This window comes from Equus asinus, chromosome 23, assembly GCF_041296235.1.
Source record: "Equus asinus isolate D_3611 breed Donkey chromosome 23, EquAss-T2T_v2, whole genome shotgun sequence".
Classification (NCBI taxonomy): Eukaryota; Metazoa; Chordata; class Mammalia; order Perissodactyla; family Equidae; genus Equus; species Equus asinus.
The window spans coordinates 28760527-28778017 of NC_091812.1; the positions used below are offsets into that span (position 1 = coordinate 28760527).

The 17491-nt window shown below is 40.8% G+C and overlaps 1 protein-coding gene across 1 annotated transcript in view; it reads right to left on the reverse strand.

The window, feature by feature from the left end:
- Positions 1 to 17491, reverse strand: part of OSTF1 (osteoclast stimulating factor 1) — a 51298-nt gene that overhangs the window by 13602 nt on the left and 20205 nt on the right. Inside the window, exons 2-5 of the mRNA XM_014866492.3 lie at positions 13723 to 13769; positions 5546 to 5596; positions 2797 to 2860; positions 1053 to 1106 (exon numbers count right to left, since the gene is read on the reverse strand). Of these exons, the coding sequence (XP_014721978.1) occupies positions 1053 to 1106; positions 2797 to 2860; positions 5546 to 5596; positions 13723 to 13769 (216 nt within the window). The remainder of the gene's footprint in view (positions 1 to 1052; positions 1107 to 2796; positions 2861 to 5545; positions 5597 to 13722; positions 13770 to 17491) is intronic.

A 17491-nucleotide genomic window follows, 5' to 3' on the forward strand; every position in this document is an offset into this window, starting at 1 on the left:
AAAAACAAACCCAAGAATAAGCAGACACTACTCATATTCATATTTAAAATGCATTTTTAGTTCTTACAAGAAAAGATACACTAAATAACCTACTCAAAGCTGCTGCCCTTATATGCTAAGTATTTATCTAATTTAAGAAGAATTTTTTAAGTGTCAGTTTAGTAGTTCTAGTCACGCACCATCCTAAACCAACGATTTCCTTTTGCACGCTCAGATTTCAAAAATATCTAAAACAGAATGAAAGTAAGGATTTACAAAAACTCCCTATTATCTATGGCAGAGTTTCTCGACAGCGGCCCTACTGATGTTTGGGATTGGAGAATTCTTTGCAGTGGGAGCTGTCCTGTAGGATGTTTAGCAACGCCCAGCCTCTCTACCCAAAAGGTGCCAGTAGCATCCTCCAAGTCATGACAGGCAAAACGTCTCCAGATATTGCCAAAAGTACCAGGGTTTGGAGAGAGGAATGACCCCCAGAAGAGAAGCACTGATCTACAGGATAAAGCCCCAGGTACAAGCCCCATCCCGGATGCACCCTCCCTCACCCGCCCCACCCTACCACACACACACCTGCACTGCACTAACACTCTTCCAAATGCTGTGCCCCCAAGCAGCCTCTGCCATCCTGACCTCCAGTTATTCATTCTGGCCTCTACAGCCTGTTTAACCTAAACACTTCAACTGCTGTACTCATCACATCATCTTATAATGAGCTGTTACACACCTCTCTCCCCTACCAGATTTTAAGCTCTGGGAGTCACAGACCATGCCTTTCTACTCGCCACCAAGCACAGGTAGGTAAAGCACTGAAAACTATTTGTTGACTGAAATTTTAAAATTAAAATTAAAATTTCACTAGGATGATAGAAGAGAGAAGAGAGACTGCTTCTGGGGCAGGCAGAAATTTAACTAGGAAGGGAACTCTCTGGGATGACAGAGATGTTCTAGATCTCGATCTAGGTGTCTGTTACATGGGTGTATACATTTGCCAACAGTCATCAAACTATAAAATTAAAATCTGAGCATTTTACTCAATCAAAAAGAATCACACCTACCTCTTTTTGCAGCTTCATGCAATGGATTGTCAATGGATTCCGCCTGCTCAGCCACTAGATTGAAAAGAAAAAGTGCAAACTCAATGTTGAGAGTGCCACCCAAATGACACACTGAAGCCACTCCCTCATCATAGTCCCCCAGCTTCCGGGGCGCCTGGGCCTTCCACCATACAGCTTCCCTTACTTAAAGTAGATAAAAAATAGCGGAAAATCAAACTGATGTTTTCTGCTTTAAATGAAGCTGAATTATGTGTTAGATGAAACCTTAGCAACAAGGCAATAACACTGTAATTAACTGGAAGTATAAACAAAAACAAGCACAGCAATTAACTAGAAGTACAAACAAAACCAAACAGATCCAGGACCTGCACAGCAGTTTACTCAAGTACTTAATAAACAAACTTCGTCACAAAAATGCAAGAGAAAGTATTTGATGTTCATTTTTACGTTCTGTAAAACACCCTACTTCAATTTGAAGATGGCTGAAAATTACTCTGTTTCCCTTGTGTGTGTGCCTGGGTGGGAAGTCTGCTTCCTGTCTTCAGAAAGGGCAATCAGCAAACCTACGGGCCTCTGAGGAAGGTGTGCTCGCTGTTGTCCTAGAATCAGTAGGAGGGACCAGCAGAAGACTGCTGTTCAAATTCGACTTCAGGCCCACCCCTGCCTGCCACAAAGGGCTGTAACAGGACACTCCCTTGGCTACGTAGGAGCCAACGCAACAGAGGAGGACTTTCTGCCCTCAGTCTCTACGAATGGCTGGAAATGGCATGCATGGTTGAGGTACAAGAGGGATTTCAAAGGTTAGAGGAGTGTAGAAATGTTTAAAGTCTTTTTCAGCTGCAAAGGGTATCACCCTAAGACCGGGGCCAAGTGAGGCCCCCGTGTTGGGGCCCAGGCCTCAGCCCTGGCTCCCCTCCCTCCACCTCCATCCCCGCCTGGGAATTTTGCAGTGTCTTCCTTGAAATTTTCTAAGTTCCCCTTCCGTACTTGGAACTGTGCCTGATGCCAGCCTATTGGTGGAAGGTCTCATCTAACTCTAAAGTTGAAAGGAACCTCAGAAGTGATTTAAATCAAACCCTCTCAATATGCAGATGGGGAAATAGTCCCGGGGGAGCAGTTAGGTGCCTTCACTAACATCTCTTGTTATGAGAAGTGGAAGAAAACGGATTAAAACCCAAGATCTTTGTTTACCAATCCTGTGCTCTTTTTAACTTTACTCTGCTGATTTGATTTCTAAGTGAGTCTATTTCGTCCACCTTTCAACCAGAAGCAGCTTCACGGCAGGGGCCACATCTCACTGCTCAAGCTCCCCAAACTGCCCCGATACACACTTGAAGAACATCACTGCCCCAAACATGAATTAACAAGGCAGGATTACTTCATCACAAAAGAAAGGTTAGTTTAAGACACCATGGGTGAAATTTGGTTTAACAGGAAAAGAAAAAAAAGACAGAAAAATGTTCCTAAGAGTTGAATCAAGTAAAACCATAAGCCTTTCCTTGGAAATCGTGGGTTCTTTCAAGAATGCTACAACGTGTTTTCTTAAGCCAAGAAGTCAAGCTCAAGCCCCACCGATGTCCATGACCATTTTACTAACAGGAGGCTCATGGAGCAGAAAATGTCATAGACTGGCCATAACTCCACTGATTTCTCAGCCACAGCAGCAAGCAGAAAGGCCTCAGGAACCAGATAACCAACAGTGCACAAAGGACAGACAAAGTAAAGCCACCATGGCCAAGCTTACCATAGTTGCTTGGGATCAGTCCAGTCCTGCCTTTGGAAGTGCCTTTCCACCAATTGGTATCACTCTGGTGAAAGAAGAGTTAAATTAAGTGGTAGCAAATCAATTTACATTCAGTCACTTTTAAAACCATTAGGTTCCTGGAATGTACCTGCCCTACAAAATGTCCATTGGGCCTGGTCACAATGGTCAAGCATCCTCACTCCCTACCTATAGATGTCCATTCCCCTTATCACCAAATTACAAAGTCACATCTGCCTGTAACACATCAAATATACTTCATCACAGAGCCTCAACAATTAAACAAATCAAACAGAGATCTTACGAAAAACAAGAAAAAAATTACACCCAGTTTAGACTCTCTATAGGATTTCTTTGTCCAGAGTCTAATTTCTCTTAGCTTCAAGATTTTGGGAGGAGGGAAATGGGGGGTGGGGTTCTAAAGAACTATTTCACCTTCATTTTTGGGTAACTTTTTATTATTAAAAAATTCAAACTTACACAAAGAACAGTATAATGAACCTACATCTACCTATTTCCCAAATGCATGAATTATTTACTCATGGCCAATACTGTTGCACATATACCCTCATCCACAACTTCCTTCCCCTGCACATTATTTTGAAATAAATTCTAGACATCATATTATTTCACATCTGTAAATATTGCAGTATGTATCTCTGAAAGATAAAGATTCTTTCAAAGACATAATTATAATACCTCTATCACAGCTTAAAAATTTTTTAACAATAATTCCTTAATATCATCAAATATCTAGATCAATACTCAAATTTTCCAATTGGCCAATAATTTGAGATCCAAATAAAGGTCATGCAATATGATTGATTGATTTGCCTTATAAGTCTCTTTTAGTCTATGGTTCCTCCTCCATTCTTTTTTCCTACTCTTTCACAATATACTTGTTGAAGAAACCAGTTTGTTTTGTAGAGTTTCAAACAGTGTGGATTTTGCCTGTTTCATCATTGTGTTAATCATTTAATGTGTTCCTCTGGTTCCCCATATTGCCTATAAATTGGTCATTAGTTCTAGGGGGTAATTAGATTCAGATTCAATTTTGGCAAGACTATTTCATAGGTAGTATTGATTTCTTCCATCAGGAGACCCACAATGTCTGGCGATCTTTCTTTTTGTAATGTTAGCAACCAGTGACAAGCATTATCAGGATCCATTATTTCACAGGCATTGCAAAACGGGTAACATTCTAATTCTATCACTTCTTCTTCATTTAAATACCTAGAATATCTCTTTAAAGAGAAAATTTCCCTCATCAACTCTCAGGTTACCCAGAGATGAAGTTCATAGGGAAAAGGCAGAATAAATGTTGATTCTTTTCCTTAAACAGTTCTCAGAATAAAAATTTGGTTCCCTCGCATTCTCTCAGGGTGACCAATGATGTTTGTTCGTTTTGCAGTATCATTAGGAACTCATGAATTTAATCACAGGAAATGTGTCAATCCTTGAGAACTGCTGCCCCGACTGCTCAAACTGTCCTATCTTTGGCTAGTGGCAGCCTCTTTCACTTAGTTCCTGTGTCTTTCCAACACGACTCTAGCAATCTTTGGTAGTTTCCCTGCTTTCTAAATAACAAAATGTTCTGAGATTATCTCGTACCTTTGCTCTCCCTAACCTGGTACTGCACATTTCTCAAAGGAGCCTTGTTCCTTTTAATGGGAAATAACATATTATTATTGGGTTGGTCATTTTGTTTAGGCCTTTTCTAAGGACAGAGCAGCAAGTATTTTTGTTTTGTTTTATTTTAGAAAATATATAACATACTTCCAATTCAAATGCAGAGCTACAGGGTTTTTATTTAACCTCATTGATCTTACATCTGTATATGCTTTCTTGCAGGCTGAAAATCCCAGTTTTCAACATCATTGACCTAATGATTCATTTGCTCTAAACCATAATACACATGCAAAGATCTCAGAAGAGCAATACCATCACTTCTCCAACAAGATTATGATTAAAAACAGTTTACAATCTTTTTTGGCAGTTCTTTTTGTCCTTCATATATATTCTACCAAAGATTTGTAGTTGGGCTCTTAAAATCTTAAAATCCCTTAGAATAGTTCCTCTCTGTGTGGTTATGCCAATTACCTGGGGTACAATTAAATTCATTTGATTCATTCTGCTTTTAATTTTCAGGAAGTGATTTTTACCATCTAACTTAATTTTATAACTATGCAAAAGTTACATGATTCCAAAGTCTGATCTCCATAACAAGGTATAATTTTTTGAAAGTCTATCTCCCATCTATGTTTCCTCTACTCTATTTCCCTTCCCCCACATAGAAGAAACTGTATTTAAATTTTATTTTATGACTATTCCTTTGACTTTTTATTTTAAATTGAGGAAAATAGGTATATGTGTGTCCTCTCACCCTTCCTTAGATAAATGAAGGCATACTATCCATATTTTTTCACCCTGTTTTTTTCACTTAAATTATCCTATAATAGTATATAGAGATATTCCTCATTCCTTTTTATAGCTGTATAATACTCCATTTACAGACATACCAAAGTTTATTCAAATATTTTCCTACCGAGGGACATAAGGACTATTTCTAATCTTATGCTATTACAAACTGTGCTAAAATGAATAGACTTGGGCATATGTATTTCTATATAGATACATTTTTAAATGATGTACAATATTATGGCTATACAAAATAGTCATATTATATATCTTTAGTTCATACATGGTATTACAAAATATTAGCTGGACTTACCATGTCAGTAATGTAGATAATATCGCCTTCCTCAAAGTACAACTCATCTGGCTAAAAGAAAAAGATATTTACAAGTTTGACTCCATGTGATTTTTTGATTTAGAATACAGTGATTATGATAATAATTATATAGACTCCAAATCGTAGTGTATCCTTATAGACAATGTGGTTTTTATATACTTAAATCAGCATATAAACCATATAACAAAACATTATTAACAAATTAATACATGTGTAGGAAGCTGAATTTTCCCCATGATGAACTTCAAAGAACTACACATGTAACAAATAAGGATTCAGCACCACCCCCCCATCCCCCCCACAACACACATCCCTGATATTCTTCCACAGTGAAAGCAGGACATTTCTATATGGAAACAGAACATTAATAAAGTTTCTTCCTTGTAGAGTTCTAAAAGGTGATACATATTTTTCACAAAAGATAAATGTCTAGAATTAAAACCATGAAAAATAACTAAAAGCTTGGTGCTCTGTCCTAAATGATTAGGTTTCAATCCTTGAACACCTTCATATCAACATCTGCTATCTGCTTATCTTGAGAAAACCATTATCCCATCTCTTCATGTTCAGAGAGAAGGAATATTTCATATACGAGCAGAGTTAATACATAATTCAACCACTAATACGGCTGAAGAGGTGGAAGATGTGAAGCAGTAACTTGACAATCTCGACCATAAGCAGCTCTAAGGGGTTGCACAGTCAACACCTGCTCTGGCCTGTACCAGCCAAACGTACTACAAACTCTCTGAATACAGCTAGGCACTTTAATTAAGCGTCTTCTTTTTCCCATCAGAAGATAACACTTACCAGCATAACTTTATGAATAAATATGATGATGTCTATTGAGAGTGAGTTTCAGATATTGAGAAATGTTTATGTTGCTACTGTTGTTACTGGACACCGTTCCATACAAATAAAAACTATGCTAGAGAAACAAATTATTTTATCCATTCATTTTTCCATTTATCTATCTCCTCTCTCAGTTGCAGACTAGGGCAATAAATATGACTCTGCACTAGTAATTTATTTAATTTCAAGATGAACTATATTATTATTACTACTATTTCCCCCAAATATAAATGAGGACTATATTAGCTCTATCATGCTTTAAACAACCACAAAACATGGATATTTAGATATATCATGAATTCAGATATAAAAGTTAGCAAATGATGATTAATGATACCAAAAAATGGCTGAGTCCCTTTAAAAGGCAACTTACTGAAGCATTTGTTGCATTTAAACTTGGATTTACAGAGACTGGCCTTACACACAGCAAAAGCTATGCAAAATTAGTTGAAACTATGTAGACTCAATGACACACTTTAATATTATTTGAAACAGGCATTAAGGAGAAAAAAAGTAAAGCCCTCTAAGATTTCCTCTAATCTTTCTCTAAAATGTTCTAATGCTCTATCATCGATATTACCACCAATATATGACAGATATTGAAAGTGACTCAGGAAACAAACTATTTCCTGTAGCATTTCTCTGCAGCAAACTGGATCACCCTGAGAGAGGCCGGAAAAGAGCTCACTTACCACCGTAGCATCCCAGCCAGACGCAGTGGCCATCCCCATAACAGTGCGGTTGGCCTTTACTGGCAATTTTAACACCATTGACTATCTCTCCTTTAGATGACAGTAAGGGATGGGAGGGGAGAATGAAGTAGGATATAAAGAAGTAAGGAAAACAGAATATATGTGAAAACTTAGCATTTTTCTGGAGTGACTCTGAGTTTTTTGCAGTTTTGAAAGAGTTCAATGCCTTGAAGAGATCCTTCCAGTCTTGGAACCATCCCAGGCCCTTCTTGCCCTGTACCTGTCCATGAGCTAACCTTGCCCACTTACGTCTAACAATGAATCCTCTCAATCAGTGCTTTCATCAAAGTTAAAGATTCATCTCTCCCTACAGATATGGCCTCCTTCTAAAATCACAAAAGTCAAGTCTGCCTAAATTTCCACGTTTAATAAGCTCATTCACCCTTGAAACAAAAAGGCACTTTTGAAAAAGAATCGAACAAGTAACTTAAGATGACACAGCACACAGACACAATTCCTATGATTAGCCTTTCTCATAAAAAGGGGAATAAAGCCTGGAAGAATGGGAAGTAAGTGCTTAGTGGATACAGGGTTTTCTTTTGGGGTGATAAAAATGTTTTGGACTAGACAGAGGTGGCGGCTGCACAACATTGTGACTGTATTAAAAGCCACTGAATCGTTCACTTTAAAATGGTTAATTTTATGTTATGTGAATTTTACCTCAATTTAAAAAAAGGCCATAGAGCCAAGAACAGTTTAAACTCTTAACATCTTTTAAGTAATCCACGTCCTTCGTGGTTTGGTAAAGTGCATCATCAGGAAAATATCACTAAGTACAGTCATTTCGATACTTCTCAGTGCTGTTTCGGTTTTTAAAATTAATGGCTGCCGTTCAGTGGTGGCGTCTGCCACAAGCGACCTATTAGGTCAGACTTGTTTTTCAACTAAGGCAACAACAACAGGCGGTCGATTTCAGTCAGGTGAAAAAAGATCTCACTGTTTTTTCATCCTGAGAAAGGAGAGTGGATAGTTTATTCTCTTTTCAATCAATAGCTCCCAGACGCACAATACTACTACCCATAAAATACCTTCTTCCAAAGAAACTGGGGGCAGTTTTTCCTAACCTAGCCAAGCAGGTGGGCTACCAAATTCTTCAGACTATTGGTGGCAGTACAGACAACAAGGTAATTTCTGCTTTTAAAATTTAGATAGATTTTGCCTAAAATATTGACACTTTCCATTAAGAAACCATTTGCAGGACACAGTGTAAATTATTCAGTGAGGATTTACTTCTAAATTCCTGGCATCCTATTCGTGGAACAGAAATGGGAAAATAGTGACACAATCAAGGAAGCACTTTATTTCCAGAGTGTTCTTTGGTTTTTAACCACATTCCTCCTTCCCTCTCTCCTTGAAGAACCACAAGGTATCAGAACAAGTAAATTGTTGGTCCCGGGGACGTTACAGCAATGAGTACAAACTTTAAGTGTAGTCTCACTCCCATTCCATATATTCTTGGTAACATATAATTCCCAAGGCATTAATTTTGTTGGTTTAGGCAAATACACATTTTATGAAAAATTTTAGAAAGACTGTGGGATACTTCTGACATTTTCAGATTTATCAACCTGGACCCCTCAAAATTAATAAAAACAAATCAAATTCCCCATTGATGTTTTTATTTAACACTTTATAGTGTTATTAGCTGCCAGGCACTGGTCTGGACATTCACAAATATTAACTAGTTTAACCCTCACCAGCAACACTGTGGGGTGGGTGCTGTTCTTATCGCCACATTATAGATGAGAAACTTGTTCAAGGCCTTGGGGCAGGTACATGGTAGACCCCAGACTTTAATCATGACAGACAGATTCTAGAGTCCCTGCTCTTCACCACCACCTATGCTTTCTCTCATTCAGAAGGGTCATGCATAGCCATTATTGGTCATCATGGTGTCATGACACGGTTAAAAAGTGGTGGCCATGGAAAATAGCTGTCATTTCCAACTCCCCCCACCTCCACATAATGCAGTACAACAAAACCAGCTGCAGCACCTTACACTTGCAAAGCATAGTTATCTCATTTGATCCTCACCACAGCCCGTCAGGCAGGGCTGGGTCACGGGTATAATCTCCGTTTCACAACCAGGCTCAGAGAGGTTGAAGAACTTGCTACAAACCACACAGTGAATGAGCGGCAGGGCTGTGCTCCTATTTCAGCTTTTGGAATCCATTCTAGGGCTCCCTCTTCCACACATAGCGCTATAGACCTAGCAAAGCCCAGCAAACATTACACAATAGAGCAGGGTCCCACTAGTTTCCCTTTAGAAATCAATACACCCCCAGCACACTGCAAATGCTCTTCTCTCTCCATCAGCATATCTTCACACTGGTCTATCCAGTCCAGCCAGGTCTCTGTATGACACTTTACTGGACTGGGGGTTGGGTGAGAAATAAGAACCAAACAGGGCTGGGTGGTGCCAGGACTACCTTGCCTTCAAGCAAGAAAGAGGAGAGATGGATTGGCAGGAAGAACCAGGAGCCATAAGCCGTCAAGTGTTCTATCTGTTCAGTGGACACCAAGACTGGAGGTGGGCATTGCTGTCCCCATCTCCTGAGGGTGGAATAGTAGCTAAAAACTGGACCCAGGCCTCCCTGGGGTACTGTACGCGTTGGCAATGGTCCCGCAGAGTCCAGCTCAGCCCTTCTATCTTGCCTGGTCCAATGACCTTAAGAATGCCAGGTCAGTTTAGGATGTACCGGGGGAGATCTATCCCACCAAAGATGGCTACTGGTCACAGCGGAGAAAGACCAGACTGAGCTTCCAGCGTTGTCCGACAGAAGTTCTCCTTCAGAAGAAGAATGTAAAACTAACCTAATTCTAGGACGATATTCAAAATATTGAATAACTGGTACAGCATGGGCACTTAACTAGTCAGGAAGGCCCATGGGAGCTAAAGGCTACCTGTCCAGACAGACGCTTCCCTTTTAACATGTGGACTGAGGGGAGGTGTAAAGAGGTGGAGTCGAGGGGCAGTGGGGCGTGTGGCAGTCATTACAGACCATCAAGTACCTACAGGATGAATCAGTAGCACTGCTCTGCAGCCTAGGATCCTTGGGACCAGGGATATTAAAAAAAATACAAAATACAACAGCATGTTAAATACAGAATACTCAAAAAAACCTAACAAATAAATGTCTATTTTCTCCTGCGTATTCAATAATAACTAAGATAAAAAGCAGTGGAGAGACTCCATCTGGAGCAGAACTGGAGGTAGATTAAAGTAATCAATACATCAACCAATCAAAAACATTTGTTAAAGGTCACCGGAACCAAAGGAAGAGGAGGAGAAAGAGTGAGGAGTCACCTCAGGTCTCAAACTGAGTAACTGCAGGTCCCATTCTAGAGTGAGGGAGGTGGCAGAGAATGGTCTATTCACAGACCTGCCCCAGAGGGCAGGTCCCAGAGGGCAGCCGATGACCGCCTCCCCTCTCCCACTACCATCACCTCAAGGGTCATAAAACCTAGGAAACAACTGATTAGGACAATCAGAGGCATGAAATGATAGCCCTCTCTCTGAGCAGACAACAAAGACACTGTCTGGGCCTCACACTTCCTTACCTTTTTGTGTTCCCCCAAAATTCCTATGTTGCATCCTAACCCTCAGTATCTCAGAATGACAGTATTTGGAGATAGGTCCTTTAAAGAGGTAATTAAGTTAAAATGAGGTCATTAGAGTGGGCCCTAATCCAATCTGACTGGTGTCCTTTTAGGAAGAGGAGATTAGGACACAGACAAGTCCAGAAGACCATGAGGACACGGGGAGAAGACGGCCATCTAGAAGCTAAGGAGAGAGGCCTCAGAGGAAACCAACCCCGCTGACAACCTGATCTCACACTTCTAGCCTCCAGAATTCTGAGAAAGTAAATTTTTGTTGGTTAAGCAATGCAGTCTGCAGTACTTAGCTACAGCAGCCCTAGCAGACTAACCAACTGCCCATTCCCCACCATCACCGACCCAGGAGAGATGTCACCAGAGCCTCTTGGTGAGAAGAATAAACAAATGAGACTTATCTCTGATGACGATTTTTAGGCTGGTTAATTTTAAAACTACAGATGAGAAGCAGGCTCCGAGGAGTGGAATTTGCTTGTCCCTTTGTTGGGAAAGATTTACATTTCTAAGGGAAACCTGTATCTGTGAACATGCCTCCCTCTCTGTGCCAGGAAGAAGGGGGATGGCCTTATCTCTAGAAACTCTTAATCACTGCCAGAGGCAAGGACTTAAGTTGTTTACTGTCTGGCAACCTCATGTAACTGACTCCCCCCCCCCCCAAATCCTCCTTTGTCTTTAGCTGAGGATAAAATTCAAGCGGTGACTTCTGCCATTTACTCAATCGGGTTTGATTCTTATCTAAAATTTGTGGGACCGCCAAATGGCTGGACCCTATGGGCACTGACACCATTTTAACTTTTTTACATATTCCTTTGTCTTGTAAAGAGATAACTCACATACCTATGCTTTAAATTTAGCCTTACTCTCCACCCAACTTTGCAGAAGCTGCAGCAGCAACAGCAACATGCCAGCAGCAGCTCTACCTGCCCATGGGTCCTGTCCCCATGCCAGCAGCAGCAGCAGCAGCTTCCCATGTCAGCAGCAGCTCTGACTGCCTGTGGGTCCTGTCCCCACGCAGCAGCTCTGACTGCCCATGGGTCCTGTTCCCATGGCAGCAGCAGAAGTTCTGACTGCCCATGGGTCCTGTCCCCATGCTATTCTATTCTCTAAATAAAAGAGCACTACTGCCAGTTCTTAAGAGTCTAAGAAATCTTTCTTTCGACTCCTCGGCTCACCAACCCAGCATCATCTCCACCCACCAAATCCCTTACCTGTTCCAGAAACATTTTGTTTACAAAGTCTTGGGAGAACTCATCTGAACACACACATACTCTGTATTAGCCATGTTAGTTGCTGCCATTTGGCGGCATTCACCACATGGTAGGCCTTAACTAGTGACCTCATTCCATGCTCACAGCAAGTTTCTACTGCAGGAAAGTTAACATTGTTCTCATTTCAAATGAGGGAAGTGATGGCCACGAGGTTAAGTATATTTGCACAGTGAGTAAATGACAGATTTGGGACTTGAAGGCAGGACCCAGCCTGATGGCAGTGAATCAATATTCAGTGCCACTTGTCCTGTGGTGCCTGCTCTGGGCACAACAGGGTCCAGGACAAACCCAGATGAAGCCGCAGCAAGCTGGCTGCCCACAGTGGGAAGGCTCTCCTCTCCAGTGAGTAAAAGAGTCAATGAGAGCAGGGTTCCTTCTTGGTTTCCTTCTTACCTGCCCCCTAAGTGTCCGGACTCCCATTAGGGGAGACTGTTCTTCCAGTCTTACTCTCCTAGATGGTTTTTCACACCTCAGAGAGAGTGATTCTTCTAAAACTTAACTATCTAATCACTCTTATACTCAAAAACATCCAACTGCTTCTCATCTTAAGCAAAATCCAAATGAGACCCACAAGGCCCAAAAGGACCCAGCCCCTAGAACTCATCCCCTATTTCCCTCACCCTTGTCCACGATCTTCCTAGCCCCACTGTCCTCCCTGCTGTTTCTAGAACCCACTGAGGATCTCCTTGCACTTACTGTTCCCTCACTTCCTTCGGGTCTTTGCTCAAATGTCACGTTTTTAGAAAGGCCATCCCTGAATACCCTACTGAAAATAACACTCTCCCTCCATAACCCCACTGTCCCTTACCCTCCTTGGTTTTCTTCATAGCACTTATCAGGCCCTGACAGACATTCATTTGTCAACTGGCTGTCTGTCCCTTCCCATTGGGATGTGAGCGCCATAAGAGCATCCTTTCCGTTGTCACTGCAATATCACTAAGACCTGGACCCACGTCTGGCACATAATAGGTGGATTTATGGATGGATACCAGAAACTATAACAATGGAAAATTCATACAGCAGACACATAAAAAAATTGCTCTGGGCAGTTGCCAGAGATGCCATTAAAATGTAGCTTGAGATAGAGAGTCAAGGGAGATCGGGGGAGGTTAGCATGAGATTTAGAGGAAGATGACTAAGACGGGGTCACGTGCAGGTCACTTGGTGATTTTAAAGCAGATGGTGTCACCACATGGGGGAGAAGCAGCACAAGATGACTACGTGACCATGAGACAGGGAGGACGTGCAGATCAACCAAGTGGCTTAGTTTTCACACCTCTAGAACACAGTGGGAAGTGACCGAACATCCACTCTTACGAATTATTTATGTCTACCAAAGAAAAGGCAGGCCATTTAGGCCAGAGGAAGTACCTAAATGAGATCACCTCAGGTTTCTATGCCAATTTTTTTTTTTTTTTTTAAGATTTTATTATTTCCTTTTTCTCCCCAAAGCCCCCCGGTACATAGTTGTATATTCTTCGTTGTGGGTTCTTCTAGTTGTGGCATGTGGGACGCTGCCTCAGCGTGGTCTGATGAGCAGTGCCATGTCCGCGCCCAGGATTCGAACCAACGAAACACTGGGCTGCCTGCAGCAGAGCGCGCGAACTTAACCACTCGGCCACGGGGCCAGCCCCCTCTATGCCAATTTTAAAGTTAGAAACTGAATACTTACAGTTCTGGGTTCAAACGTATACAGTGCTCTGAACACTTTAACCTGCCCTAAAAGAGAGAGAAAAAACAACAGGTGATCAATTTTTTCATCTCTAAATATGCTCTAAGTGGTACTATCCATTATAGTCTTCAAAAATTCCCTAATTAAAAGCCCATGTGGGAAATTTATCTTGGAATTAAGTGCTTTTTCTGCATAGGAGGTATTTTTTAAATATTTGTTAAATGAAAGCATGAGTAAACACACACCTCTGCGGGATGATTTTGCTTTCTCCTCTCAAACAACAGGAGCTATATATTAATTTGTACTCAGTTTCTGTCCTATACAGAGCCCTTCCAAACCTAAGATACAAGTTAAAAATAGAAAGATGAGTGTCTTCATAGAAAGAGAGACTTAACGTGACAATTGACAGTGGTGTAATATTCTTAAAGCAATGGTTTAGGAGTTTATATTTTCCAAAAGAAAAGAAATACCATGGAGAAAAATAGTACCTTTTGGAGAAGACTATATTCCATTAAGTCTCAAAACAGAGAAAAGAATGCAGTAACTAAGCAAAGAGGAGGTCGTGTTCATGAGAGATGAAAGTTGTTCTCCATTCTACCAAACAGTACCTTTCTTTACACACTCCTGTGCTGCGTTTCTGTAACACCGCATATCAGAAACACTGATTTGCTGCCCTATTTCATTTAAGAGCAGGAAATCCTAACTTGTTCAATTTCCCAGCAGTTACCTGGCATACACAGTATGAACTTAATAAATGCTTGCTAAATAAATATGTATGTAAGAGAACAAATTCAAACAGTGTCGGAAAAAGCCTACAGATGGCAAAATAAAAAAAAGGTCTTTTTATGAAATAAATAGATTTAGAAGCTACATCAAGATAAAATGAATACCTATTCAAAATGTGATAACACTTCAGTTTCGGCACTGGAAGAATGTTTCGAGATGACCGTGCAGTGTAAGAGCATCATTCAGAACAGGAGCCCCCCAAGATGGGATGGAGGCAGACCACCTCAGAAATTATTTCCATTTTTATCTTATTCTTTTTCATTCCTATTTTAACATGTTTTACAATATGACAGCATAATAGACACATACAACTTATAACTCCATGTACATTTATTGGGAGTGAGTATTCAAAACCTTTTGCTGATAGAACGTAAGCTTTGTAAGGACAGGAGTTTTTGTTTTTTAAATGAGATACCCAAATACCTAGCACCATGCCTGGCACATAGGAGGCACTTACTAATTATTCGTTGAATGGATGAAGAATGGATGAATCGAGGAATGGAAACATGCACTCAAAAAAGTGTGAAAACCAGTAGTTCAGAACAGCTGTGTCCAGTATAACTTTATGCAATGACGGAAAAGTTTTACATCTGCACTAGTCATATGTAGCTACCGAGCACTTGAAATGTGGCCAGTGTGACTGAGGAGCTGATTTTTAAACATTATTTAATTTTAATTAAGTGAAACTGCCACATGCGGCTGGCCAGCATATTGAATGACGCGGGTTAAGAACACCAGAAAATGGGAAATGATGTAATGTGCATTAAGAGAGGACTATGTAAGTCAACTCTGATCCATCCACACGATAGAGTCATTAAAAAAGAATGCTGTAGACAGATCTACAGACACTGACGTAGCAAAGAGTCTGCAAAAATTCAGAGAAAAAAGCAGGTTATGGAACAGTACGCCAAGTACCATCCTGCTTACATTAACACACAGACCCTTTGAATGATAGCACCAATTACTGGGAACCCTCACATTCTACTTTACATGTATCGTTTATATTCATTACACTGAGCACGTGTTGTTTTTCCAGTCAATGAAAACAGTAAAGATACTTTCATGGGGGGGCAGTGGGAATCATTCTTTTTTCTAAACGCCCTAATATAGAAGAGCAGCTCAGATCTTGTTACTCAGCGTGTCTGCAAGAAAATACGATTTCTGTGATCTAAATTCTAGTGCCACGTCTTTCCCACTCTACTACAATGAGGTTAAGAGGCAGACGCAAAAGTGAAAACTTTTTTTCATTTGAGTTTGCTTTTTACCCACACGCACAGGCCTGAGAAAGGAAATAGAAGCAAGAGCTGCCAGGAGAAATACTTTCTGCTAAGCCTGTTGTGTCTCTGAGAGCAGAGATTAGCTATCTTGATGACTTCACACTTTCCAAGACAAGGTACACAAGGAACCCATCCGCTGTGACCAAATCAATAATGAGAGAACTTTCTTGCTCCTTGGAGGGAATGGCAGCAATGAGATGTGCTACAGTTAACTTTGGAAACAAGATCCAATGTCAACTTAATGAGCTTAGATAAAATTCAATATAAATTAAAGAATCCGAAAAAAAATATTTGGAGTGTGACTAAGCCACGGATTTTTGTAATTATATCTTTGGTAACTGCCTTACTTAAAATGTTCATGATTCAAAGGAAGTGGGATTATCTGCATTTGGATTTATACTAAATATTGAACATCAGGCAGCTTGCTAGGCTATTATGCAAGGGAACACTCTGTGTAAGGCTGTAGAAAACACTTTCACATACACGATCCTATTTATAAATTAGTGTTAGGACATTAGGCTCCTGTGGACCCCTTTTAATCCATGTATTATAAAAGTTCTGGGCCTTAATTTATTCTGTCCTCAAACCTGAGTCAAGCAGAAATGAAAGAATGCAAAGAAACAGCCAGAAGGTGTGAAAGAACTCAATAAAAAAGAAAAATAGATGACTTTCATGATCACAGTTTACCAACCCTGGATAGTCTCTCAAGAGAATAACGATACTTAATTCATTGATCATTTTACATCACATTTAATGCAACTGCGACTGATGTTTTACTTCTGTACGTCTACAGGTTTAGACTACAGAAGGGAAGAAATCAGGGTACTCAGTGTTTCTACAGTATTGTCCCTGCAGACATCTAAAAGAATAATAATAAACATCTTAATAAATCATCAGGACCAGACATTGACCAATTCCACATTTGTTTAAAGAAGGCAGATTCACAAAAGTAAAACAGCTATGTTCTTGTATATGCAGGCAGGCTAAGTTGGATGCCTTCTTCTGGAGCCTCCCGCTTGATCACTTTCTCATGGAAGTCTGGTTACAAATAGCAGAGAGAAAGTGGAGCTGAGAAGACTGTACAAATTACCTGAAATCACCCTGGAATTTAACCTGAATTAAGACTGGAAAGACGCCCAATCTTTTGTCTGATGCTTTATGTGAATCTCACAGGAACCGGCACATGAAGGGTATTAAGGATTTCAGTGAGGCTGGCCTCCTGACATAGAAAGATAAGCGAACTCCCATGAAAGCAGCAGCAGCAGGCCCCTGCTGGCTTCTCACTTTGCTGGCTCCTCACCTAGCCAGGCACGCCCTTCCCTTTTCTCAGCAACCCCACCCTGCCCCTATAGAGAAGGGGCGAGTCCACTAGTCATCAGCCAAATGCTTTATTTTCCTCAGGAGTTAGGCTGACCTCAGACTCCAATAAACTAATCCTTGTCCACAGCAGTTGAGGCATGCGGAGGGACAGGGTCTTGTACGGGCAAAGGTTAAGAGAATTTTCTGTTTCTGAGGTTTGCAAACAGATTATGTATCGGTGCACCTCCAAGGCCCTGAAACAGCACTTAGAAGCACCTGGGCTTACCAACCCGAACACACAATTTTTTTTTTTCCTTTTTCTCCCCGAAGCCCCCCAGTACATAGTTGTATATTCTTCACTGTGGTCCTTCTAGTTGTGGTATGTGGGACGCTGCCATAGCGTGGCT